This window comes from Anastrepha ludens, chromosome 2, assembly GCF_028408465.1.
Source record: "Anastrepha ludens isolate Willacy chromosome 2, idAnaLude1.1, whole genome shotgun sequence".
NCBI classification, from domain to species: Eukaryota; Metazoa; Arthropoda; class Insecta; order Diptera; family Tephritidae; genus Anastrepha; species Anastrepha ludens.
This window is the reverse complement of record NC_071498.1, coordinates 79878473-79905176: the sequence shown is the minus strand read 5'-3', so window position 1 is coordinate 79905176 and position 26704 is coordinate 79878473. Positions and strand designations below refer to the sequence as shown.

At 35.9% G+C, this 26704-nt stretch overlaps 1 protein-coding gene across 4 annotated transcripts in view; it reads right to left on the bottom strand.

The window, feature by feature from the left end:
- LOC128871937 (homeotic protein proboscipedia) overlaps positions 1 to 26704 on the bottom strand; it is a 133233-nt gene that overhangs the window by 52261 nt on the left and 54268 nt on the right. For all 4 annotated transcript variants that reach the window (XM_054114125.1, XM_054114126.1, XM_054114124.1 and 1 more), the window contains exon 3: positions 14989 to 15003. In XM_054114125.1, coding sequence (XP_053970100.1) covers positions 14989 to 15003 — 15 coding nt within the window. The remainder of the gene's footprint in view (positions 1 to 14988; positions 15004 to 26704) is intronic.

Here is a 26704-nt window from a genome sequence, read left to right as displayed (position 1 = left end):
AATAAATTATAGGAATAAGTATTTTGCACACTTGAAGCTGCTGCTCCATTAAAGGCTTTTATCACAAATATTTTCTGATTGACGCTGATTGCTCCTGCTTCTAGACATTAAAAAAACTTTACATGCAAAATATTTATTTAGTCACAGCTAATAATTTAATAAAATTGATGTATAGGTGCCTGTGGTTTTTTGTGAAGAGCATAATTACAGTTGTACCACTAACTTTAAAGTTTTCGCATCCGTAGAGGAACATGGAACATGTCGAACCTGCCGAATTTAGTTAATTTCTGTCAAACTTAAAATGCTATCAAATTTAATTCTCAGAATAATATGACATTTCATTTTATCGGCAAAAAGCAACATAGTAGATATTGATTCATTTATTTTTGCCGCATAATTGCCGTTATGATAGGTTGCTATTGTTGTCAACATAACCTATTTCTTTCATGCATATTTGTTACTTTTGCATTGGACAAAAATATTTATTGTTAGAAATTCTTTATTGGCCGCGAATCCCAAGATACACTTTACACTTTCAGGAGCTACATGCGAAATTGCTTAATTGAAAGCGTTTAAATTGCCATTAATCACCTTGCATCAGAGAGCAACACAGTTGTTGCTGAACGGCGAAACGAATTTCTATGCGACTTCGTCCCGCACTGTACTTTCCACATGATTCATACAAAAAAACTGAAATATATATTATATTACAACAGCGAGTATCTACAGCAATCCTAAAAAATATGCTCTCCAAATTAGGTAAAGGGATGGGCGGGTGCCCATCCGTGTGCTCTTTTACGAGTATGCGGTTCACACTTATGCAGACACTGTCACCGCGGTCTCTAATTTTATCCTTTCACAGAAACACCGTTGTGCTTTGTTTTCATTTCGTAATTCCAACACGTTACAGCAACTCAGCCAATTTAACTGAAATTAAGAGTTCACTAAAAAGCCTCCTCTGTGCTGTTTTCCGTTTTTTCCGCTCTTCATTTGCGTTTAATGTGTGGCCCAGCGAAAATAATTGACGTCAACCACAACAAATAGAACGCCAACCACAAACCCGAATGGGGAGAAATCGCAATTGCTTAATCGCTTTCGACATGCAGATTTAAGTCCTTAAGCTCGTCGCTAGCTGCTTTTTGATTAAAATACAGAATACGAATTTATGCATCTCTCGTTACTCCTGACCCGGCGTACACATCGAATACATAAGCATACTTCTGCTTGGTAGAAACGTTTTAGTTGAGGCCACTCTAGAAGCTTGGTTTGGTGCTACCGATGATAATTGGAAGTTTACTTACAGACCTGCAAGTGATGCTCTGCGTGCTGCTTTTCATATCTCAATCACCATAAGATAGGGTAGCAGCAATAATTCTTGGGTGTGGATGCCTATAGGAGAAGATTTCAAAGCTTCGCTGAGTGGTAGAATCGCGAGGACACCTTTACGGCTAAACAAGAGATGCAATGCCTTCGCCAAGCATTTTTATCAGCAACCAATTCCAGCAACGCGCGTGTATGTGTTTTAGCCCCACTTCCTTTCTTTTTTGTGTTGAGTGAGAATAAATTAAAAATGGGTGGAATTCCATTTACTTATAGAGGCGAATAACGCGCATTCAAGATTCACCTCTCCCCCTAAGTTTGGTTATAATTTCTTAGTCGTCGATACTTTTTTCCACCAATTACCTAGAATATCCATACACACATACTTACGCGTAAAATGATACCGATGTGCATATGAATGCTGCACGCTTGTGTGTGTATGTATATGACCATGAATAGAAGGCTCATGGAATATTACTCTTTGCCACTGCAACTGCTGTTGAGTTGAAAAAGTTTTCCCATCCTTTGCTGCTGCGACGATATTCTGCGTCAAACTGGTTTTTCTGCGACACCGACGCAGCGCAGATTGGATAACAAGTTCAACTTTGAAATGTGAATTTGATTAGGACATTTGCATAAAAATCTGCTTAAATTTTCTGCAGTGTTGTCGGTGTGCTTAGGTACTTTCCTGTGCTCTTGTGGGTGCGTAACATGTGTGTGTGTATGCTTGTGTTTATGAAAGTGTGGAGGTGGCTGTAAACCGAAGTGAATTTAAAATGTATGTATTTTAGTCGGAAACGGAAGTATATAAGTCAACCCAGATTTAGCGGATTTTCCTTTTTGGCACAAGGACAAATGGGTATTTGACAGATTTAAAAGTTTAAAACGTAAAAAGTTACTGAAATGTAAGAAGACTGCCTATAAATCATTAAAGGTGTGTTCATTAAAATGAGCATATTCGAATATTCTTCAACGTTGTGAACATTTTTCGTTAAGGCTATATGCATTTCCACTTGCATTTTCGAAGAAAAATTACCCAATAACACCATTAAACCACCTATATGCACCGAATAGTCGGGTCAAACGTGCACTGCTATTTTTATGTCGGCAAACATTGTTCCCTTAACTTTTTTATTCCAAACTCTGTTGGAAGATTATAGTGATCGAAAATATATGCAATTTTTGAGACATGCAGCTCAAACTTGCCTCGAAACTGGCGCATCACTCACACCTGAAGATGATGCGACATACCAGAGCACCTCGAGTTTAGATTTATACGTTGATCAGAAAATACAAGCTAAGTTTTCGGATAAGACCTCGTGCCGGATTTTATGCGACTGTAGCGGAAAGTGTTACAAGGTGGCGTTTAAAGTGTGCCGCGCGGACATAATAAGGTAGCGAATGAGGCGTAGTGGAAGCTATCTGGTTGTGGTTTGGTTCTTGGGTAAAAACATATTAAATATTTCTTATCTTGTGTAACCAGATGGAGCTAAGATTACGGCTTATACGAGGCTGATTGCTCCCATCATCCTGATTACTCCTCTGTAATTTCCTTCGCAAATTTTGACAGCTGGGAAGATACATCATCTAGAAGGATCTCTTTTATGTTGCCTTTTAAAATGTTGTGGCCGTTTTTGGAGCAATTCGATTTATTATTTGTGGTACGGCTGTAACAGTGTCACTTGACTTTATAGAAGCTCGTACCAGATTACACATAATTATTTCGGCAAAATGTTGTGTGTATTGTAGAAGTAGCACGATGCCATTTCAAATAAATACGAGGAGTGTTTGACAGTTTAATTGACCGCGGAAAATGGCCATGGGTTTGAACTTTATTTTTGGAAAAGAAAGACTTTGAACTTTATTTTTGGAAAAAATTTTGATAATAAATGAAATTAATGTATTCTTAATTCAATGGAGTCACCCGATTTTACAGATTTGCACTATTTTTTGATATAACGGTACTTGGAAGTATGCTTAAATTTTACCTTTTTGTAAATAACTCGCTCAGGTTTTAAATTACTTGATTACCATTTTGCACGTGATTGTTTTATTTCGATTTATTTTAAATCGCTTCACTATAACCTGCAGCTGACATACAACTGATTGTTCAGATATAAACCTCTCGGGATAATATTTTTTATTCTTCTTCTTCTTTATTTGCACATTCTTAATACCGAATGCAAGCGATCACAGTATTAAATTGCTCACTAATTTCAATCCAAAGTGATAAATAGTTCTTTCTTCTTTTTTACATTTAACAAAACTATAAAATATTAGATACAATATTATGGTAATTGTCTCTGCTTCGGGCTGCTTCAACCACCTGCCCAATAGCCCTTTATCCTGTCCACTCTCTTATTTTACGTAGCCCAGACATTTGCTTTCTTCCAATTACTCGTTTGCCTTCGATTTTACCTTGCACCATCAGTTGCAAAAACTCATATTTAGGATCAATATGACCAAAATATGCTGTTTTGCGGCACTTTATATTTAATAACGGCTCTCTATCCTTTCTAAGTTTCGTTACGACTTTTTTGTTACTAGCTTTGTCTGTCCATGATGTTCTAGTCATACGCCGATAGCACCACATCTCAAACGCCTCTAATTTATTTATACTATTACACCTTCCGAAATTATAAAACTATAAAAATTTTAGTTGATGTTTTATCATTTTTTCGTGCATTCGTTTCATGGGGAAAAAGCACTAAAAGTATTGAAAAGTAAACACAAGTTTGACATACTTGAGACTATAATCGCAATTTTTTTAATTCTAATAAAACGTTTTGAAATTTGAATGAAATTTTATAAATCATGTACAAAGTTTGAAACTTGGTTTATTATGGTCTTTGCTATAGAATCTATATATATCTGATAGCGGTTACCGTATTCAAATAAGTTAGTGCGCGACTATCATTCCGAAGTGCATGGGTTCGAAACATCGGTATGAAACACCAATTGAAAAAACTCCTCATAAAACACTATCTGCCATTCAAAGGTGGTGTAAAACTGTAGGTACTTCCCTTTATGGAAAACATCAAGACCCTCACCACAAATAGCAGGAAGAGCTCGGCCAAACACCCAAAATAGGTGTAGGTGCCAATTATACAAGGTGAAGTCCAAAATAAACAAGACTGGCGTCATAAAAATGTTTTTGGTGGCGCCATCTTTTTAATGAGTTTGTGGGTTAGAAGTTACAGCCCTAGCTGACTTCTATTGAAAGCCTGGTGACATTCGGTTCAGTGGAAGCGAAGTTATTGCGTCTAAAGTGTCAGCATGTTTGTGTCATCGGAACAAAAATGAGTTCCGAACAAAGAACTAATATCAACTTTTGTTTTAAAATCGATAAACGTTTTCCGAAACATTTGAATTGATCCAAAAAGTATGCAGGACCGGAAGATTGCTTTTTCATATTCAGCCATTCCGATGTGTAAATTTAAATAAATTTTCAAATACTGTTGCCTCGAAAATTCTCGTCAATCTGGACATACTGGAGGCGCCATTAAATTTAGAAGGTCCCAATGAAGTACGATCAGTTTTCAAAATCTTTACCCAAATTTTGAACTTATTTTTTTATGATTTGAGCCATTTGTTTTTGTTCACTTTAGTATCGATAATGACAAACTTTCTTTCCATTCAGGCAATTAAACTACGCTTCCAATAGTCCGATAATCATAAAAAACCCTACATTTCTGGCGCTTGGATTTGTAACTTATTTGTGCTTATTTTTAGAGCATTTTATATCCTCGATATAGGGAACCATATAAGTTCTTTTAAATTATGAGGAATATTCTATGAAATTGAAGAATATTCTTAATATACAAAAAAAGGGTGACCCCCATCCTGATTGATCTACATACCCTTCCTTCCTTCATTGATATGTAAGAATAATTGGGCAGGCACACATTTTTAGACGTGCGCATCTAAATATCTCCTCCAGGTCTGCAGATCAAGTCTGCCAAAAATTACATGTTTTCGTTTGTGAATAATTTTTTCAGTCAATTTCTACTCTCACTTCGAACCAACACCTTATTACTAGCACAATACGGCCTAATTAAATTTATCTTCGGAAATTGTAGTAATCACATGACAAATGTTGTTCGCTACCTTTTACTTAAATGCGGACTGTGATGTTGAGCAAATTTATCTTGTTGTTGGTGGTGTGCTGCCGTTGCCGCTGTCATTGCCTCTGTTGCTGCCGCAAACTCGGCTATTGTTGCACTCAAAACAAAAAAAATGCTTTTCTTTCAACGTCTCAGTGATGCGCCGCTGATCGGCCACCGCTGTCAGCCCTGAAATGTCATGATTAATGATGTTAACATGTGGGCTTGAACCGTCTGCGTCCATACGCCAGCACAAATACTTATGTGGATGCACCCAAATACTACTATATGCTTACATATACATATACATATAACTGATTGAGGCAATACTCGTACAAAACGAAAATATCAACACATTCGAAATAGCCGGCGACATGTAAACTTCTGGACAAATAACCTTAGCGCTGACCGACGGGTGGATGAGCTTCAATACATATGCACACACATGCACATGTCCGTACAGACAAACAAATTGTAGGTGGGTGATACGCAAAGGCGGAGTTCTCTCCATCAAGGTAAATTAAACCGCAACCCTCGCCTCCGCTCGCAATGTCCTGCCATCGATAAAGCATAAGAAGGTAAAGAAGGAAATATAAACATAAACGTTAATATAAACTCGTTTTGCTTCGCTTCTGTATTATTCGAAATTAGAAATTAATCCACATGTATGTGTGAGTATAAGCATAGTGATTAATCCAATAAATATGTACATTCGTATGTGCATTATATATTTTCTCTAATATGAGATAGTCAAAATATTGGTCAACAGCATTAATTCACAATTATTTGACCGATTGCAGAAATAACGAAAAGTCTTTCCAATTTAAGTATAAATTTATTGAGGTGCATTCGAAAGAATTGCAAAAATCTTTTCTATAATCCATGTTTTGCAGTTTTTACACTCGAGCTTAGATAAATGTCTGTCCGTCCGTACACACGGTAAATCGAGGAAAAAAGTTTATATATAAATAAACCTTATATATTATATACAATATATAATTGGCGCGTACACCCTTTTTGGGTGTTTGGCCGAGCTCCTCTACTATTTGTGGTGTGCGTCTTGATGTTGTTCCACAAATGGAGGGACCTACAGTTCAAGCCGACTCCGAACGGCAGATATTTTTTTTATGAGGAGATTTTTCATGGCAGAAATACACTCGGAGGTTTGCCTGCCGAGGGGCGACCGCTATTAGAAAAAACTTTTTCTTAATTTTTTTTTTGATCTTTCACCGAGATTCGAACTGCCCTTCTCTCCCGGAATTCCGAATGGTACTCACTTACCAACCCACTCGGCCATGTCGGCCAAAGCTTAGTACACACATTACTCCTTGTCCAAGATAGCTTGGTATTGAAAATGGGCGAAAATTATCAATAACCACGCCCCCAGCCATTTAACGGTAATTTTCAAAAAAGTATGCCACGAGGCGGCCGCCGTAGCCGAATGGGTTGGTGCGTGATTACCATTCGGGATTCACAGAGAAATCGTTGGTTCGAATCTTGGTGAAAGCAAAATTAATAAAAAAAAAAACATTTTTCTAATAGCGGTCGCCCCTCGGCAGGCAATGGCAAACCTTCGAGTGTATTTCTGCCATGAAAAAGCTCCTCATAAAAATATCTGCCGTTCCGAGTCGGCTTGAAACTGTAGGTCCCTCCATTTGTGGAACAACATCAAGACGCACACCACAAATAGGAGGAGGAGCTCGGCCAAACACCCAACAGAAGTGTACGCGCCAATTATTTATTTATTTTTTTTTTTTGATGCCACGAGGCATCTCTTTTATAAATTAAGAAAATTGCTCTAATTTGGTACAAATGAAGAGCTTCAAAAGGCCTAAAACTATGCATAATTTAATATTATAAAGCCAGTCTTTGGAAAAATTCTTGCGAATTTCACCGACGCTGCTGACGTGCAAAAATTTTTCGCCCAAAACATTCTGCCTTTACTGAAGCAAACGAAACAATTGACATTTTTTTATATTCAACTTAAATTTGTATATACTCGTATAATTTGAATATTTTCTCACAATATTACAATGTTGTCCGAATGGATACAAACGCTCCAGCTCTGAAAGTGTTCGATGCAGTACCAGCTGGAGGAAGCAGAGGCAGAGGAAGGCCTCCTCGGCGTTGGAAAGATAAGGTAGAGAAATACTTGACTTCACTTGGTGTGTCCAACTGGCGCCGGTTAGCACCAGAAAGAAAGGATTAGCGCGCTTTGCTAAATTCGGCCAAAATCGCGTTAGAATTAGAGTAAATAGCGTCAGATATAATGGAATTTTTACCTATTCAAAAAGATGGATCAAAGAACCTGTATCAAATTTTATGTGAAAAACGACAGGTTAAAACCATCAATAAGGAATATTACCTGCAAGTTATGCGCAATTTGCGCGAAGCAATCCGCCAGAAACGCCCGGATTTGTGGAAGAACAAAAATGGCTCTTGCATCACGATAACGCCCCTGCTCACACATTATTGCTTGTGCGCGAGTTTTTGGCCAAAAACAACACACTAATGATGCTACAGCCACCGTATTCCCCAGATCTGACCCCCTGTGACTTTTTCTTGTTCCCGAAACTGAAGAGGCCCATGAAATGACGACGCTTCGCTACGATTGACGAGATAAAGACGGCATCCAAGGAGGAGTTGACCAAGATACAAAAAAATGATTTTTTGAAGTGTAAGCGCCAATTATATATATATATATATATATATATATGATGGCTGTATATAAATGATGACTGTTTTGACTAGAATATCTACTCTCATATAGCACTTACCACTCCTGTGGCATGTACGAGCCTTGGACTAGATTTCTAAACTTTCGAACCCGAAAATGCAACTAATGCGATGGAAAAATAAGCCATGTAAACAAAGCGTGAGCAGTTTCAACGTTTGAAAGGAAAGCAATTAAGTTTTCAACTAGCAATTTAAAAAATATTTAGTGTATATTCTGGCTAATCTAAGAACTTGATTTCGTAATATTCGTAATTCAAAATCATGTTCGAGTGAATGAACTTAAAGTGGCCATAAGTGACAATAAGTAAGAATCAGCTGGTCAAGGAGGGAGGTACTCCAGGCCACTTATAACTCCACTTTCTCCTATATGTTTATTCTCTCTCGCTTGTGCACAAATGTATTCGAATTTTTTCACAAAATGGTTGTATGTACGAGTAAGAGCACAAAGGATTCGGCGTATATATAATGCACCTTCGATCCGCCAAGCGTTAGTAAGTGGCAAGTACGAGGTGTGTTCAAAAAGTATCGCGAATTTTGTGTTTTTTCAAAAATTATTTATTTATTTATTAATATCTATTTTGTCCCCTTCAATGTAATCCCCATGAGATATTATGAACTTGTGCCAACGTTTGTTCCAATCTTCGAAGCACTTCAAAAAATCTTTTTTTTTTTTGATTTTGTTCAGCTCCTCCTTCAATGCGGTCTTTATCTCGTCAATCGTAGCGTAGCGTCGTTCTTTCATGGGTCTCTTCAGTTTCGGGAGTAAGAAAAAGTCACAGAGGGTCAGATCTGGGGAATACGGTGGCTGTAGCATCATTAGTGTGTTGTTTTTGGCCAAAAAGTCGCGCACAAGCCACAAGGTGTGAGCCGGGGCTATTGATGATGCTAGAGACTATTTTTGTTCTTCCACAAATCCGGGCGTTTCTGGCGAATTGCTTAGCGCAAATTGCGCATAACTTGCAGGTAATATTCCTTATTGGCGGTTTTAACCTGTGGCAAGAACTCGTGAAGCACAACACCCCTGCAATCGAAGAAACCGGTAAGCAAAACTTTTACATTCGACCGAACTTGGCGCGCTTTTATCGGTCTTGGTTCGTGCGGCAGCTTCCATTGAGAGCATTGAGTTTTGGTTTCCACGTTATAACCATAAACCTACGATTCGTTACCAGTTATGACCCTGTGGAACAAATTTGGGTGATCGCGGACAGAGTCCAACATCTCATTAGCAATGTTTTTGGTACGAATTATGCGGCAACCCGTCTCATGCCCAAATCATTGAAAAAAATCGAATGGCACAAGCTAATTGATATGTCTAGGCCCTCAGCAACTTTGTTGTTGCTTTCCTATCCAAATTTTTGTCAAACAAGCAGAACTCAAACAAAGCGAGCAGAGAAGTGGCGAATCAAAGGCGTCTATAGTCGCATACATACATACAATACACCTAAATGCTCAGAATGGATCGAGGGGCGATTTGGCTTTGTCAGTCTGTTCGCCGAACGAAGAAATACATCAAGAAATAATACAAATTAAAAATTAAAAACAATGTTTCTATAAATGCGTGTATCTCGATAACGACTTAATAAAACTCGCCCAAACTTAGTACACGTATTGTTCTCCCCCTCATTTGGGTCTGAATGAATCTTTTATACGTGAAGATTAAGTTTTCGACTGATGCTACAAGTAATAACTCCCATTTTCTATGCGTTAGTTTAATTCCAGAAATTAACAGCCAACCTAAAGGTTCGGTCAGGTCTGAATTCAGCACTTAGTTACTTTATGTTAAACCACTTTTTGCTTGGAAATTCATAAATATTTGTTAGTTTTGTATTTTATATGAATTTCATGAGAATCTAAACAAGGTATAAGGACGGTGAATATTTACAAATAGTACGTTGTGTGTGTATGCGTTTGAGTGGCTTCAAATAAAATATTTATTTAATGTAAATAAAAAGTAGTATAGTACAATTTTAGTACACTTAGAAGAATATACATATTGTACGTGTATGTGTTGTGAATTGTAAGGAAGAAAGGTACCAACAATGGATACAAGAACAAGAATAACAAATAACAAAATGTATGTTGTTGGCAACAACAAGAATTCTCATATGAGTTCTGGTGATATCGGCGTGAATCTACGCATACAACACGGCACCATAATCACACATTGCACGCCATGTCGCTCATAAGTGCTGCCCTACAGCAAATGATACAATAATTGCCCGTAGCCATTGCCATCATCGTCGCCATCACCATCGCCATCGTCGGCGTCATCGCTAACCACATTGACATCGGGGCCGGCTTAACCATAGCACTCGACTAAACGACTATAACGAAGGCAAGAACGCCAACAACAAAGAACATACGACAAAGTCGTTGACGGCCCTGCAACTGCCACTGAATATACGAGTATTTATTGTTGTAGTGTGTTTTTTATTTTATTTTTTGTTGGTGAACCTTTTGTTGTGGCCGTTCCGATTGTGTTTTTCGTCATGAATTTTCTAAAAAGCGCGGAATGTCATGCAACCGAAGCAAAGTGTACGACGTACGTTTGTTTATTGGAGAGTACAACAACCAATTGCTTGTAGAGACCGACACACGGGGAAATAATGCTCTCATGCTATACATACGAGTATTATGTAGGTATTCACATATACACTTATACATACATAGGTGTTCGACAATTTCGTCATCTTCACGTCGTAGCGAATTCAGGGACGGCGGATGTGCTCTTTTGGATTGCCTGCCTGTCCACCACTGACATACTGCTACAACAATAATAACATGGTCAGCGTGGACAGAAAAGCAACAATACGCATCACACTTGTAAAATGTTGTTGTTATTCGTACCTCAATCATGTAATTATTTCCTCTTAGTTCCTCAACCACTTCGCTACAGCTCGACCACCATAGCCACGAACAACAACACTGCAACCACAATCGTCAAAAGCTACTACCAACAAAAGGCAAACACAAACAATGAATGGTTTATGCATACAAACAAACGAATGAGTGTACATACATATGTATAGTAGATAAGGAGGATTCTAGCGTTATTTTTACACAAGTTTTTAAGCTCTTTTATTGCCACCACTTCCATTGCTCGATAAAAGTTAAAAGAAACACATACATTTTTTGGATAAAAACGCCAGGTTGAGCCCATAAAAGAGCTAAAAAATATCCCGTTGAGACATGCATATGCTCAAACATATAAATAATATATGCATACATACATAAATACACACATATACGCCATATGTACAATGTTACGTGTTTTCTGTTTCAGTACTCTATTCAATTCAGGTAAATGATAAGCTTAAGACACGGAATGGTGGAAAAACATGTTGAAAATAAAAATGGCGCACATAGTATGAATAGTTTAAAAAATCAGCAATCTAGATTGTACATACATATTTGTATTTGTAAACACGCACACATATTTCTGATTACATTTTGGTTGGTCACGGGTTCGCTGCCTACTCTGGACATGAAGCATCAAATAGTGGGAAATGCAACCGCCATTTGGAGGTGGCTTTGAACTATCGGACGATGTGGAGTAGAACTTCAAGGTGGGCACCAAAAATTGTAGCAGAAACTCGGTCAAATACACTTAGCCAATAAATACGTACACAATTAATAAGAGAGAATTTAGTTTAAGCCAACAACATTTTTAAACTAACTTAGATACTGAACTTAGAAATACTCGTAGTATAGAATTCGATGACTGTTTGATTGCAATGTTAACGCAACTTGGTACTATCTCTCGCTAAAGATAGCTATTTAATTTTTTCTCTGAGAGCGGGAGGCTGTTAATAAACCAAATTTGGCAAGCAAAAACTGAGTCACTAGTTACATACCAAATACACCGATATTCTGAATCTAAACCGATATAAGAACAATCTGACCAATTTGGAATACATATATCTGTATGTTTGGTATACATACATATATATATCCCTCTTAAGGAGGTTTTTTTCTCGGAAAAATATTTGGTCTTATGTATATTATTATGTATATTATGTATATCCATACAGTTTGTCAAGAAATTGTTTTGGTATTTATTTACTAATCTAGCGAAACTCAGGCATATTGCTTAAAAAATTATGTCTTTGTTCATAGTTTTCTTTCAATATTTTGCTATGTCTGACTAATATAAATAATGCTTATGACGATAGTAGAGAATAAAGTGATTCCATTTATACATAACATAAAAATATAAATTAAAAATATATAAACTTAAAACACAGCTGTCAAGAAAGTGTTTTTACATTTGCAGTTAACAGCCTTAAGATATATGTACCTTCTGCTCAAATATGAACGAAGAACACACTCGAGCTTGACTTGTTTACAGTAGCACAGAAAACAAACTATGTGACATATCACGCTGAAATTTGCCATGTAAGCTTATAACAGTCGTACCAAAAACAAAAAAATTATTTTTGCCATATGTCATCCGCGGACCGTTTTATTGATAACGTCTCGTTCATATTTGAGCAGAAGATCGTATGTTTTAAAAAATGAAATTTGAACCAGTACTTCGTATGACTATCCCGAGCATCTATAACACCTTGTAGCCTGCTGATTCTTATAAAATTAATTCATTTTTGAACATTAGTTTTATGGTATTTGATGGCTATATGAGTACTATGTTTTGCATCGTTGCTTTGGTAGAATTTAAACTGAGTTTTGTTACCCACAATAAAGCTACATTTTGTTGCACTATATAACAAATGGCATTGCAGAATATTGAAATATTCTCGTGGATTTATCTTATCTTCTATAGACATCAATTCCACCATTCCCTTGTTCGATATGCCTCCTCCCAAAATGACTGAATTGCCCAATTGCACTGTCGGTATAATATTCCACCTTTCCAATGCTTTTAATTGCTGCCTCCACACTCTATTGTGCCCATCGTTGTAATGGAGTATGATTTCAGTCTCATTGCAGAATATCCCATCATCTCAGTAGCTATCTAGTTGCACTAGGTACGTTCTAGCGGTAGATAACCGCTTTTCAATATGTTGTGCAGAAGGCAAAGACTTCTTTCAAATAACTTAATTTCGGCAAGTATATTTGTACTTTTGCAAAAACTTGGCAGGTTCTTTCATGAGGAAGATCTACCCCACACTCATCTCTAAGCTCACTAGGCAGATTTCTTGTCGAAATCAGAGTTTTTGCGCCAACTTTTCTTAACAAAATACATTTGGCGCGCTCAGATATTTTTCGTGGACTTCCACTTGGAGATTTTGGCTACAGCCTATTTTTAGTTATTGTACGAGTTATTACGTTATAAATAACACATTTCTGATAACTGTTCTACACTCTTTTCTATTGTATAATATAATAACCTCATGTATTTTTGCATTACTTGTGATTTATTTACGATTTGATATTTTGCATTCCTGGCATTTGGGTGAGCGCAAAATAGATTATGTATTATGTGTGATTAGGTGTTACTTCATGTATGGCACGTATGAGGCGCCTTCGACTAAAATACACATAATCTGTTGTATTTTGCGAACTTGACGCAAATAGAAGCCGAAACTGGATCTGTTTGTAGAAACACTTTCTTGACAGCTGAGGAAAGCATTTGTTTTGTTTTTGTTTTTGCTTGCCTTGGTTATATATATTTAATAATATTTATTAATTATTTATAATAATATCTATTTTTTCTCTTAAGAAATTTATTTAGTAAGAACATATGTAAATAAAAAATTAATTTAAGTGAGTTATAGAAAAGAAACTAAAAAGGTTCGACCCAAATTGGGGGACATCAGAATTCGTTTTAGAGGTATGGTTCCTTGGGCAAAGTTTCTTATTTTGATCCCTAGAATATGATTTTCACAGAGCAATGGGCGATTTTTTTGCCTCCCCACAAAAGACACTAAAAGTTCGACCCAAATTGGGGGACATCAGAATTTGTTTTAGAGGTATAGTTCCTTCGGCAAAGTTTCTTATTTTGATCCCTAGAATGTGATTTTCACAGAGCAATGGGCGATTTTTTTGCCTGCCCACAAATCGACCCGGCCTACTAGATATATATCACTTACAGCGCCACCTTGCGGGACCAGAAAAACTTGCAAACCTCCGACTAAGAATATAGGAGCATACAAAATACGCAAACCCCTTCACATTTATGTATTTTAAATTTGTTTATTTTCCTCCATCAATGCCATTATACACTTATCGCGAAAGAACACGCGAATTTCCAAGTCACATTATTTAACCAGACAGAAAAACAGAAAACGAATTATTTCAAGCGTGATCAAAAATAAATTGCAATTTTTTTACCCGAATCAAGGAAAGCCATGCCCATCCTTCAACAAAATTATTCAAGTAGAGATGGGAAACTCGGTGGCTGCAGATTAGAAAAAAAGTATATGTAGGTATACTAGTTTGCGAATTACACAATACATCGTTCTCTCTTATTTCAGCACTATTCCCCTTACTGCATTTGCTTATTTATGCATGCAAAAGCACTAAATATACTGAATGGAGAAGAGAAACGCTGGTCAAAAAGAGAAATAAATATTGCAATATGGCGTAAGAAAGAAACGAAAGGCAAAAATGTTAAATTAAATATACTGACCGCAGTTAAGCTACGTTCGCTAGCTTTGCAATTATCTAAAATAACAAATTCGTGTATGTTTGTATGTTGCGGCCGCTCTAAAGTCTGGCGTGCAAATTGCTTTTATTTTTCTGTCAAGCTACAGAGGCTGCAGAAGACAGAATTTTTCGCCAAAAATGAATGCAAATTATTTTTTATAAAATATAATTATATTTGTTTTTGCCAATTAGTTTTGAATGTGAAATGGTGAAATGTACTTACTTATTGCATTATCGGCTGAAATAAAAAAAAACAAATATTAACAATAAATAAATATAACATTTTCAGTTAAATATAATATGTTACCTGGTCTACGAAAAGGTACCTTACGTGCGTTACGTTTTCGAGAAAACAGCAGTTAAAGTTTAAACTTCTAAAAACCTTTGCAACTTTTTTTAAATATTAATATTTTTCAATCCGGTTTGGCTTATTTTCTTCAGCATAGATCATAGTATCAATAAAATCACAGAAGCAGTGAAAAACATTTTTTTTATATATAAATAAATAAGAAAAAGTTAATGAAAATCGCAGAAATCGTTTTAAAAAATAAGTTAGCTTTTGCATTTTCGTATTTGTACTTTTCTAATTTTTTTACTTTTAACAAACTTTTAAACAAATTATGACTTTCTGGTTTTCACCATTTTAAAGAGCTTCCACACACTATTCGAATCAACAAAAAAGTGAAAAATGATTTTTTGACACGTAAGGTACCTTTTCATAGACCAGGTCACATATTTTGAAACAGACATACGTACAGATTTATGCTTGTATCTGCTTAGTTCAATTTAAGGTCTCGCAAATTATATTCAAACATATTCGCTTAAAGTAGTTAATAAACACTTGCAAGTGACACGGCTAGAGGCAAAAATTATCGCCCACAAACATCGCTACCCTTCCAACGGCGATTCCCGCACACCAACAGCATCTCCAGCCCAACACCACCGTTAGCAACATTTCCCTCTTATCTAGAATTCGAAAATGCTGCTGAAATCTATAAATTTTGTTTTTTATAGACTCTCACACTTCCCAATAATCAGTGGGTAGTGTTATAATGTTTCAATTTCACAGTAGAAATGCTTGAAATGTTCTTATTTCTTCAAGGAGCAAATGCTATATAATATAGCAGTTTCCTTAGAAATATTTTTTGTGAGAAGGATTGAAAAGTAAACACGCCAACTTCTTACGGTTTGTAAAATGTGCGCCAACTATTTATGATATGTTATTTTCAACAATTTTTGTTAATTTGCAGTCTTCTTTGCATACACGCATATATGATAATATTTTTAATTTTTTAACGTCTTATGTTAAAGCTCAAATATAAATTACTGTGTATACCTTTTGATACAAAATAAATTTTTCCAGAATTACCTTCATATGTATGTATGTATGAGTTCATATATATATTTATGTAGTAGTATCAGGCAGGTGGCACAATACCTTTCTATCCTTTCGGTAACGCAATGTGTAAGAATGTAAACTTCCAACCGCAGCCACAGTAAGTACATATTCTGAATGCTCAGATATGCAGAAGAAGGGAATGTCAGTGAGAAGAAAAACGAATTTCCGTTTTTCCTGTCGTTTCGGCAAAGGTTTCCTTGGAGGAAGCGATGCTGTTTTAGGGTGAAACATAAATTCCTTTGTCGCTAAGGGGATGAGAGCCTATCGTGAAAAGAGAACCTTAAAGAACGAACATAAACAGTTACACACACACGCATATTCATACACTGGCGCACCAAGAAACTCTTTAAGGAGGGGCTTGGCTAACTGCTTTATATTTATATTGCACACATTTTTTAGTGAGCGCGTATACAGTTTTGTGTTTTGGAATATGAAAAGTTAAAATGCACAAAACTGGCATGGTAGAGGTCTTGTGCTATATAATTCTAAATAATAATTGTTTTTCAAATTTGCCAGCAAATGGTTTATATTAAATTATAGAAAACGTTGTTCTACAATAATTGTTGTCGCTCCTTGGCAGGTATTGGCAAACTGGGTTCCACAAAAAGTGTACTACAAATAATCAGGATATATACCGCAGGTTGGAGTAGAAACTCGGTCAAACACCAAAAAGGATTTATCTGACAAATACGAGGTGTGTTCCAAATGTATCGCGAATTTTAAATTTTCGCAGGCTACGTATACTCGAATTTCGATTTTTTTGTGGCGATATGTTGGTTCTCATGCCTCTCACTCATGCCGACGAGTTCGGCCATTTTGAATGTTCAGTTAATTGTTGACAGCTGCTTTACTTGCACGTGTTTCGGCTCGTCTTCGATTTTTACCTATTCAAAAAGATGGATCAAAGAACCTGTATCAACGTTTATGTGAAAAACGCAATTAAGTGCGTGGATGAATTCCGAATGTTGACTGTGCCATACGGAGAATCTACTTTGGACCAAAGCAACGTTTATCGGTGTTACAAAATGTTCTCAGAAGGCCGAGAAGATGTGATCGACGAAAAGCGTGCCGGACGCACGAGCACTTCAACAACAGACAAAAAAATTGATGAAGTGAAGAAAATGGTATTTGCCAATCGTCGAATGACCGTTAAAGAAGTTGCTGAAGGCCTAGACATATCGATTGGCTCGTGCCATTCGATATTATCGAAAGATTTGGGCATGAGACGGGTCGCCGCAAAATTCGTACTAAAACTGCTCAATTTCGACCAAAAGCAGCATCGCATGAACATTGCTAATGAGATGTTGGACTCTGTCCGCGACCACCCAAATATGCTCCAGAGGGTCAAAATGTTTGACGAATCGTGGGTTTATGGTTACGACGTGGAAACCAAAGCTCAATCATCTCAATGGAAACTGCCGCACGAACCCATACCGAAAAAGGCACGCCAAGTTCGGTCGAATGTAAAATTTTTGCTTACCGTTTTCTTCGATTGCAGGGACGTTGTGGTTCACGAGTTCTTGCCTCAGGTTAAAACCATCAATAAGGAATATTACCAGCAAGTTATGCGCAATTTGCGCAAAACAATCCGCCAGAAACGCCCGGATTTGTGGAAGAACAAAAATAGTCTCTTACATTGAATTGACGATAACGCCCCTGCTCACACATCATTGCCTATGCGCGACTTTTTGACCAAAAAGAACACACTAATGATGCCACAGCCACCGAATTCCCCAGATCTGGTCCCCTGTGACTTTTTCTTGCTCTCGAAACTGAAGAGGCCCATGAAAGGACGCCGCTACGCCCTCCTATTTGTGGTGTGCGTGTTGATGTTGTTCCACAAATGGAGGGACCTACAGTTTCAAGCCGACTCCGAACGGCCGATATTTTTTTTTGGGGAGCTTTTTCATGGCCGAAATACACTCAGTGGTTTGCCATTGCCTGCCGAGGGGCGACCGCTATGTTTTTCTTAATTTTGGTGTTTCACCGAGATTCGAACCAACGTTCTCTCTGTGAATTCCGAATGGTAATCACGCACAAACCCACTCGGCTATGGCGGCCGCCTATACTTATATACTTCTTATATATTTGCCGAGCCATATCTTATTACATAGAGATTTGAATAGTTTCTTTTGCGTTGGAATTTGGTGCATTTAATTCAAAGAGTTTAACTAAATCGTTGAATGATAATTTAAAGTAATTAAATTAGTTGAAGGAATAACAAAAAAATCCTTAAAATTTGTACTTGAGTTCGAAAATTACGAGTATCTTTGGTCTCATAATTTGTGGATAACATCAGTTCCACTTTCAGTAATATACTCGACATCTACACCTTCTATGGATTATGTGAAAAAAGGTATGTTAAAGCTGAAATTTCAGGAGCAGATCGCAAACTTCTGCTATTAGGACATCTCTTTGAGAACCTCTGTTCCACCTAGAAACTACGGGAATATATATATATATATATATATATATAAAGGGCATCTCTTTAGGACTATAGAAAATCTTAGCATTTGACAACTCACCTTAACGACATCTGTTTGGTATTATTTTGAAAATGCTAAGACAAGTGCCCGCGCAAAAAAGTTAAGACAGGATCAATGGAAGGTGTAGATGTGTGGAATGAATTCAAATTGCGGGTATTTATTCAAAAATATGTTTTACATATTCTTCTGTACGATTAATCAGACGAACGTTTAGGAATTAGTAAATCTGCAGGGGATTCAAGTATTTTTACCGGTATTGTTTTCGGGAAATATTGCAGATTATAGAAAACTGATTTTAAATGAATATGAGATATAACTTAATATGCAAAATGTGATAAATGTAACCAACAAAACCGTTCTTTTTATAATTTATTACAATTCGCTCATTGTAGTTTGTTAACTTTTTGTTGTAATAAAATGCAAATTGTATTTAGTTTACCGACAAACAACCTTAGAGTCAATGCCATATGTTTTTTAATTAAGTTTTGTATAGTGTTTAAAGTGTATATAAGTGTTTTGTTTTAATAAAGAACTCTATCTATATATATATCTATGTATTGAAGTTTGAGCTACTTCGCAGTTTTATTTATGTCTGATATGCAGAGAATAAAAAACGTAGGTATTTCCAAATCAAGTTGATCGGAATTTCTTTTCATGCTATATTTTTAAAATTTTAGATTTGAATTAATTAACAAAAATTCAGAATATCTAGCGTGAGAGAGTAACTAGTATGGGAAAAAGAGTTTTTAAACCCACCTCTGCGCGTTATTATGACGCTTCAATTCCTTAATAAACTTTGCTTTCAAAGTAATAAAAAACTGTTGCTTTCTTTTTACTTAAAAAGTAAAATATTGATTTTATTATAATATTTGGGCGTATAAAGTTTAGAGCCTTGAACAAACTCTGATAGAAAAATAAAAGTTTGTCATTCGTTGATTGACTCATTCAGTTTGATCGCCATTTGAGGTTTGCTGGCATTATGACTTCGCCATCAAAATGGAGGCACAATCAGGTACTAAAAATAAATAGCTTTCTAACTGGTTTTGAATAAATTTAATATAAAACAAAAGATAAACAAAGAAAAATTAACCCTTTTGAAAAGAAGGAGAATAAGAATGGGTTGAGGGTTTAAACTTTTTCAAATATCCAACGCTTCCTTCTATTATAATTAAATGGTTAAAGGCATGCAAAGTAAACAAATAAAATCTTCTTTATCTTTTATTGAAGACTTCTTGAGTTAGAAAAAGTTAAATTTAAACCAAATATTGTTGAAAATTGCATTTTTGACATCATCAGCTTCTCCATACCCAAATTTTTCTATTTGTATAAGATTTGCATTTATCATAAAGGGCCTTTTCAAGGTAACCACTAGATGCGAGAAGAGATAATATTCTAGACGGTATCTTTTTTATTTGTAAAGTTTGGCATTTGTAAAGTAGACAGACGTGCAATTTTACACGATAGAACAACGCGTTAAAATTATTTAAACTTTTGTGAAAATTGCTTACATTTAAGACCAACAAAAATGGCGAAATTCGTGATTTTTTTGGTCAAAAGGCTCGTCCTTGATAAAATTTCAAGAAACGGAATCTCTCAAAGATAGAAAAAGACTGGCAGACCAAAAGCGGGACGTTCTGTTGCTGCTGTAGACAAAATGTTGTTGAACAAACTTCAACATCGATATCTCGGTCTCGACATTCTCAACAATAAGGCATTCATGAATCGAATTTGGCTGATTTTACCTATTATCTGGCTCATGGTGGACATTTAAATTGTGTATTATAATTTTTCACATGCCTGGTTTTGAAAACCTGGCGCATAAAAGCTAACAAAACCAAATATATGCAGATTACTTTCACGCTTCGCTAAGGCTCATGCCTTGCCATATCTCTAAGCAACGATTGAATACCTCAGAAACAAAAAATCGATTTCTTTTATATTTCGAAAGTAGAGGCTTTTAAGAATAAACTGTCAAAATTTTGGAAGGATATTCCCAGTATTTTCGATTCTGCAGCCGTTTTAGCAGATAGAGTCAGATTCGTCACGCGGCCACTCTCAAAACTTTAAACTTAATCATCTCAAAACTACTTAGTTCGGTTCAAAACGGTGCCATTTTGTCATTCCTTTTTTTATTCTAAATAGTACAGGATATAGCTACAGTCATACTAATTAATATTTTTTTTTGGTTTTTGTGTTGCAGATAAATAGAAGAGCCAAAATGGACAACACCGTCCAGGTCCAATTATTCGGGAGGGTCAACTTCAGCACTATTTTTAAAATTTGAAACAATGTTTTTTTTTCATTTTTGTATCATACTACAATATATGTCAAAGAAGTTAAATAAAAATCCTAAAAAATTTAAATATCATTTTGCATTTTTTATTGTAAGAAACTCCTGAAAATACCCTAAATTTTCGAGCCGTAGACCACTGGGAGCCCTTAAGGTATTCTGCAAACAAGGCGTCTCAAGTGGCGACCGCAAATATTGTTAAAGCGAAAACAGCTTGGGCTGAAACTCCGTTCACCAATACTTGGCCACAAATCAACATTTATTTTGGACAATAGAGTCCTCATATTCAAAACAATCATTAAACCACGTACAAACCTATCGGCATACGGAGTCGAAATATGGGATTCGGGCTCAAAATCTAGTCTGGAAATATTGCAGAGACTCCACTCAAAGGAGTGTACGCCATGGTTTGTACGAAACGCAGCTGTACCGAAATCTAAATGCTACGGCAATTTATGAAGAAATCAGCAGAACCAGTCAGCGATGCAGCAGTCGGTTTGCCACTCATAAAAGTCCTCGAGCAGTTAAACTTTTTATTGACAACTTCACTTCACGAAGATTAAAAAAATGTATGCAGAATGAATTATAGTGCAAAAACGTATAAAACTACATACTATAGGTATGTCTCGTATTATACATTATAATGTGCAGAATTATGTAATGAACTCCGCTGGGTGTTCTTGGGCAAGACTAAGTTTCTTTCAACTTTAACTATAAATAATACTAGGGCAGATTGTATGTAATAAATGGAGTTAAAACAAAAAAATATCAAGAGCAGTATTTTGAATAAAAATAGTGCTTTGAAAGACCCTTTACATATACCTACATATGTATTGTGTGGTTTTATTATAATGGGCCGACCTTCAAATCATAATAAACAAGTCACAGTAGCCGAGCAAAAATAACCCGTATATGGCTGGCTTTGTACTCTAAAATGTCGAATGAGGTGAACAAAATTTGCCATTTGAGGGTAAAGTGTGAACAAAAGACAATTCATGGACCATTTTGAATGAAAAAAGTTAAAATTATAGTCCCGCCTTGCTACGACCCATTGAAAGTACTTGAAATTTCCGTCACGAGATAATTTATATTTTATTACTACCAATATGGCAACGCCGCTGGCAATTCGTACAAATTATGAAATTTCAAAAATACCTGCATCCGTTGCATACAAATTTTAATTTTGAATATTTATTTTTCAAAACATAAACGAAATTTCGAAAATAATTATTTGCAATATATGAAGCAACATATTTCAATAAAATTTTTAAGCACTCAAATTCTATACTTAAATTATTAAGTAAACAAACATATTTTAATAATTTTTTGGTTATACCTTTAGGTTTAAAGTATTAAAAAAAATTTTACCAACTCCTTCAGTTCCCCTATTTCGAAGTTATTACTCCTTCGAAATTTATTTTATTAACACAAATCTTTCAAATGCTCGAATAGTGAAAATGGTGAACTTCTTCGTTCATCATTAAAAACGTTTAAGTACTTATAAACTTATCAATAACTCAAACCTTCACGATTTGCCCTGTTCCGCCATTGACTACATCCTTGCATACTCGTATACACATACAAATTTTTGTTTCAACCTTTATGTTCTCATGTTTATTGTTTACGAGTAAGACTTCTCATTCTATTTTCCATAAGGCAAGAGTGCATAAAATGTGCCGTACATAGGTTTATCGAAGAAGTGCACAAATGGCTTACTGAAAGTTTGACAACCTCCGGCCTTTGCGTAGAAAATCATTAACCCAAGACGCGGAAGCAATTTTTGAATAGCAAGTGAGCGTAGATATGTGCATAAGTGGACCACATGTTTCTACAAGGACATTGGTCAATAGTTTTTTGCTCAATTTGTTTGGTAGAACTTTATGAATATTGTGCCACAACAGCAAAAACTTGTCCAACTTGGTGGAATATGATGAAGATATCCCAGAAAACTATTTATGCACTGTAAACTAAAGTTCGAACCCTTTGTCTATATGTATTATTTTGCGTTAAAAAGTACAAAGTAAGAAAAGCATGTTGTTCGTTGTTGCTGTCTTCCTCTATGGCAGTAAAGTACCTTATTTTAATAGCAGTGTCGGTGTTTGTTTAGCGTTGCCTTGACGATGTCTGTTAGTCCGACAACTACAACATTATTTGCGCAAAACCAAAAAGAAATTTACTGTCGGAGGCGCTGAAGTGAAATATCATGAGTAATCATCCAGCGCATAAAAAGTAAATCAAGAGTGCTGGCTCTTACTCTCTTCTCTCATTCGATTCGAAGTCTCTTGTTCTACCTTGTTCATGAAAGTGAACAAAAATCATGCTAATGGAAATAATAGTGTCTGCTGGAAAAATTATAAATGTAATAAGAATAATGCAGGGCAATATGGAGATGGGATTGATATTCGATTTCAGCAAAAGAAGCGAAATAAATTCGACGAATGATTAGCAACTATTTCCTGCTTATTTGGTAACCCTCGGAAGGAATGACTGGGCATTTATTAAATAAGTTTGAGGAAATAATATGACAGACAGTATTTGTCTGGTTGGTTTCTCGCCAAATTTTTGGAATGCTTTAATACTGAAACAATAATAAAGGCAAATATTTGCCGAAAAAGTTTTGCTTGAAATTTAATTTATGTTAATGGACAAAGCCACCACAGTTTAATTAAAAGTGTCAATTTTTAAGAAAAAATGTATATATTCGAGCGTGTATATGTACATATATATTTATGCATATACATATGTATTTGTAAGTAGATGTGACGCATTTCCACTTTTCTCATTTAACGCTCCTGACGCTCAGTGCTTAGTTTATCGTGTGCCGTTGACTGGCAGTGGGTGTGTCTCTGCCTTTCATTCATTCTGACAGCTTCTCCACCCACCTCCCGCTATGGCGTGCGCACTTCGAAATAAAATAAAAAAGCAGAGACAGTTGGTGGGTTGTGCCCACCAAGTGCCTTAAAGCATTTAAAGGTAAGCACTGGTGTAGGTATGTAAAACGCGTATGTATGCATTACATATATTCTGTATTTGTGTTTGTCCAAAAATAGCTTGTAGGACATTTATATGGCACACCACAATGGTTTCCTGGGTCTTAGGTATGAGTCTGCGCTACCGGCCATTGGGTGAGTGAAATGCGAATTGGTCACAGAGGTGAATGTTTTGTAGCGTAGCTGTGGCGCCAAGTGCAAGGACCAGTTCCAAGGAAAATTATACATTTGTATACTTAAATACGAAGCTAAAGGCACATAAATTTGTACTTGCGTTGGCGTATACATATATGCGCAAAGGTATACATATATTGTATTTTATTTATCTATTTATATAATATATTTCTAAAAGTTTTAATAGAAGTACGTAGTAAAAATCAACGACTTAGTAGATATGCGTGAAATAGTTAGTAGCCGTTGTCTCTGGATAAGCAATCGCAAGCTTCTGAATGAATTCCTGTCATAAAGAATATTTTCATAAAAACCAGCTGCCAGTTCTTTATATCAAATGACAAAGCCATTGGTTAAAAAATTAATTGTTTGCTTAAAAAGGCTTATAGAATGGATAGCAAAAGGTTCAGCAGGATCGAGCACATGGTACAACCTATTTATTAATGTCGTATCTAAAGAAGATACAGTAGACGCTCACAAATTAGAACTCTTAGTAATTAGAATTTCCAGAAATTAGAATCAACTTTTTGAATACAATACACGCTCTGAAATTAGAATTTTCGATGCGTATTTTGTTTTTTTGTTGCAAAATAGATATAAAAAGGGAAATCCCCAATTTATTCATGTTACGCTCGGTAGTCGTTGGATTTTCGTCGCTATCTGTACAGTTTTTGTTAGTTTTTGTTTGAAATTCGATTCGCGTGCACGTGTTTCGGCATTGTTTGCTTAAAAGTAAAAGTCGTTCGTTGAAATGCCAAATAAACGTATGAAAAATACTTTGTCTTTGAAAACCAAAGTGCAGATCTTGGAAAAGCTTGATCAAGGTATTCAAGGGAAGCGGTTAGCCCTAGAATTTGATGTGGCGCCATCTGCAATCACCTATATCAAATCTATGAAATCATCAATTTTAAGCGCTGTTTCTAATACCTATCATAAGGCTAACAAAAAATGATTGCATATCGCTGAATATCCAAAAATGGAAGCAAGTCTTTATGAGTGGTTTTTAAATCAACGCGAAAAAAAGTGTACATTAACTGGGCCAATACTAAAGGAGAAAGCCAAACAAATATTCAAAGTGGAATATCCCGATAAAGATGAAAGTACATTTAGCGCAAAAGATGGATGGTTTAGCAAATTTAAAAAACGGCACGAAATACGTTTTTTTTAATTTGTGGCGAGATTCTCTCTAGTGATGTTGCTTCAGTCACCCCGTTTATTCACAGATTTCGTGCAAAAGTCGATGAGATGGGGCTAATGGAGTCACAAAAATATAATGTAGATGAAACCGGATTATTTTACCGTTGTTTACCTGACAATACATACGTCTCTCTTTTCGAGAAAACCGCCCCCGGGCATAAAATCCAGAAGGAACGAATTTCAGTGATACTTGGTGTAAATGCTGATGGATCACATAAATCAATGCCATTAGTTATTGGAAAAGCAAAAAAACCAAGAAGTTTCCAAGGACTCAATAATCCACTCCATTACAACTTTTCAAAAAATGCTTGGATGACATCTCGGATTTTTCATGATTGGTTTTATTTATTCATGAGGTAAGAATTTTGGTGATATTTATTCATGAGGTAAGAAAAAACTTTGTTTTTAGGTTCAGTAATTCCAAAATATTTTCAATTCACAGGTGATTCGTTTCTCTCAGGAAAATAATTTGCCTACGAAGGCAATTTTGCTAATTGACAACTGCTCTGCTCATGCACCAATTAAGAAACTTCTAAGCGACGATGGAAATATAATTGCATTTTTCTTTCCACCAAATGTAACAGCAACTTTACAACCAATGGATCAGAATCCTATTAAGTTAACCAAGCTAAACTACAGAAGTATGCTTCTTTCTCAATTAATTGCTGAAGGAGGTGACCTCAAGGTTCGCTTGAAATCCTTTTCAATTCGAAATGCAATCATGCTATTAAAGCAAGCTTGGTATGATGTTCCAGAAAGAGTAATACAATAAAAAAGTCATGGTCAAAGTTGAACAACTGGGACTCTGATTAGTATGAAAGTGATGACGATGATGTGCCACTAGCACAGCTACTGCAAAAAGATCAAGACTGCAATGGAGCTCTTCAGGCAGCTCAAGCACTTTTAACAGAAATAGAGCCAACTAATAACATTAGCATACCAGAAATTGAAATATGGAACAATGATGTGCTTGATGACGACCCTGCACATGATCTCAATAGCGATGATGAGTCTTCAGGTAGCAGCGAATTTGATGACCGGGAGGTCTTACCAGTTGTCTCCACTTCTACAGCCATTGAAAGCGTCAATAATTTAATAAAATGGTGTACTTATAGTGAATCGTTTTCCGCAAAGCACACATGCAATCTGCTAGCTCTTCGCAATGAGATTGTTATTGCAGAAACAAATAAAAGGAAGAAGCAAACAGCAATAACAGACTACATGCCTGCAAATTAGTTACGAAGTTTTTGATTAATTTTTGGCTGTTTTAATGTATATTTATCGATCTCTTATGTATTTTTGATAAAAAAATATATATTTACTGTAATTGGAGTTTTTGTTTTTTGGACCTTTTTTTTGACTTAGCGCATAAATACATATATGTATATTGGATTGTTACCTTATGT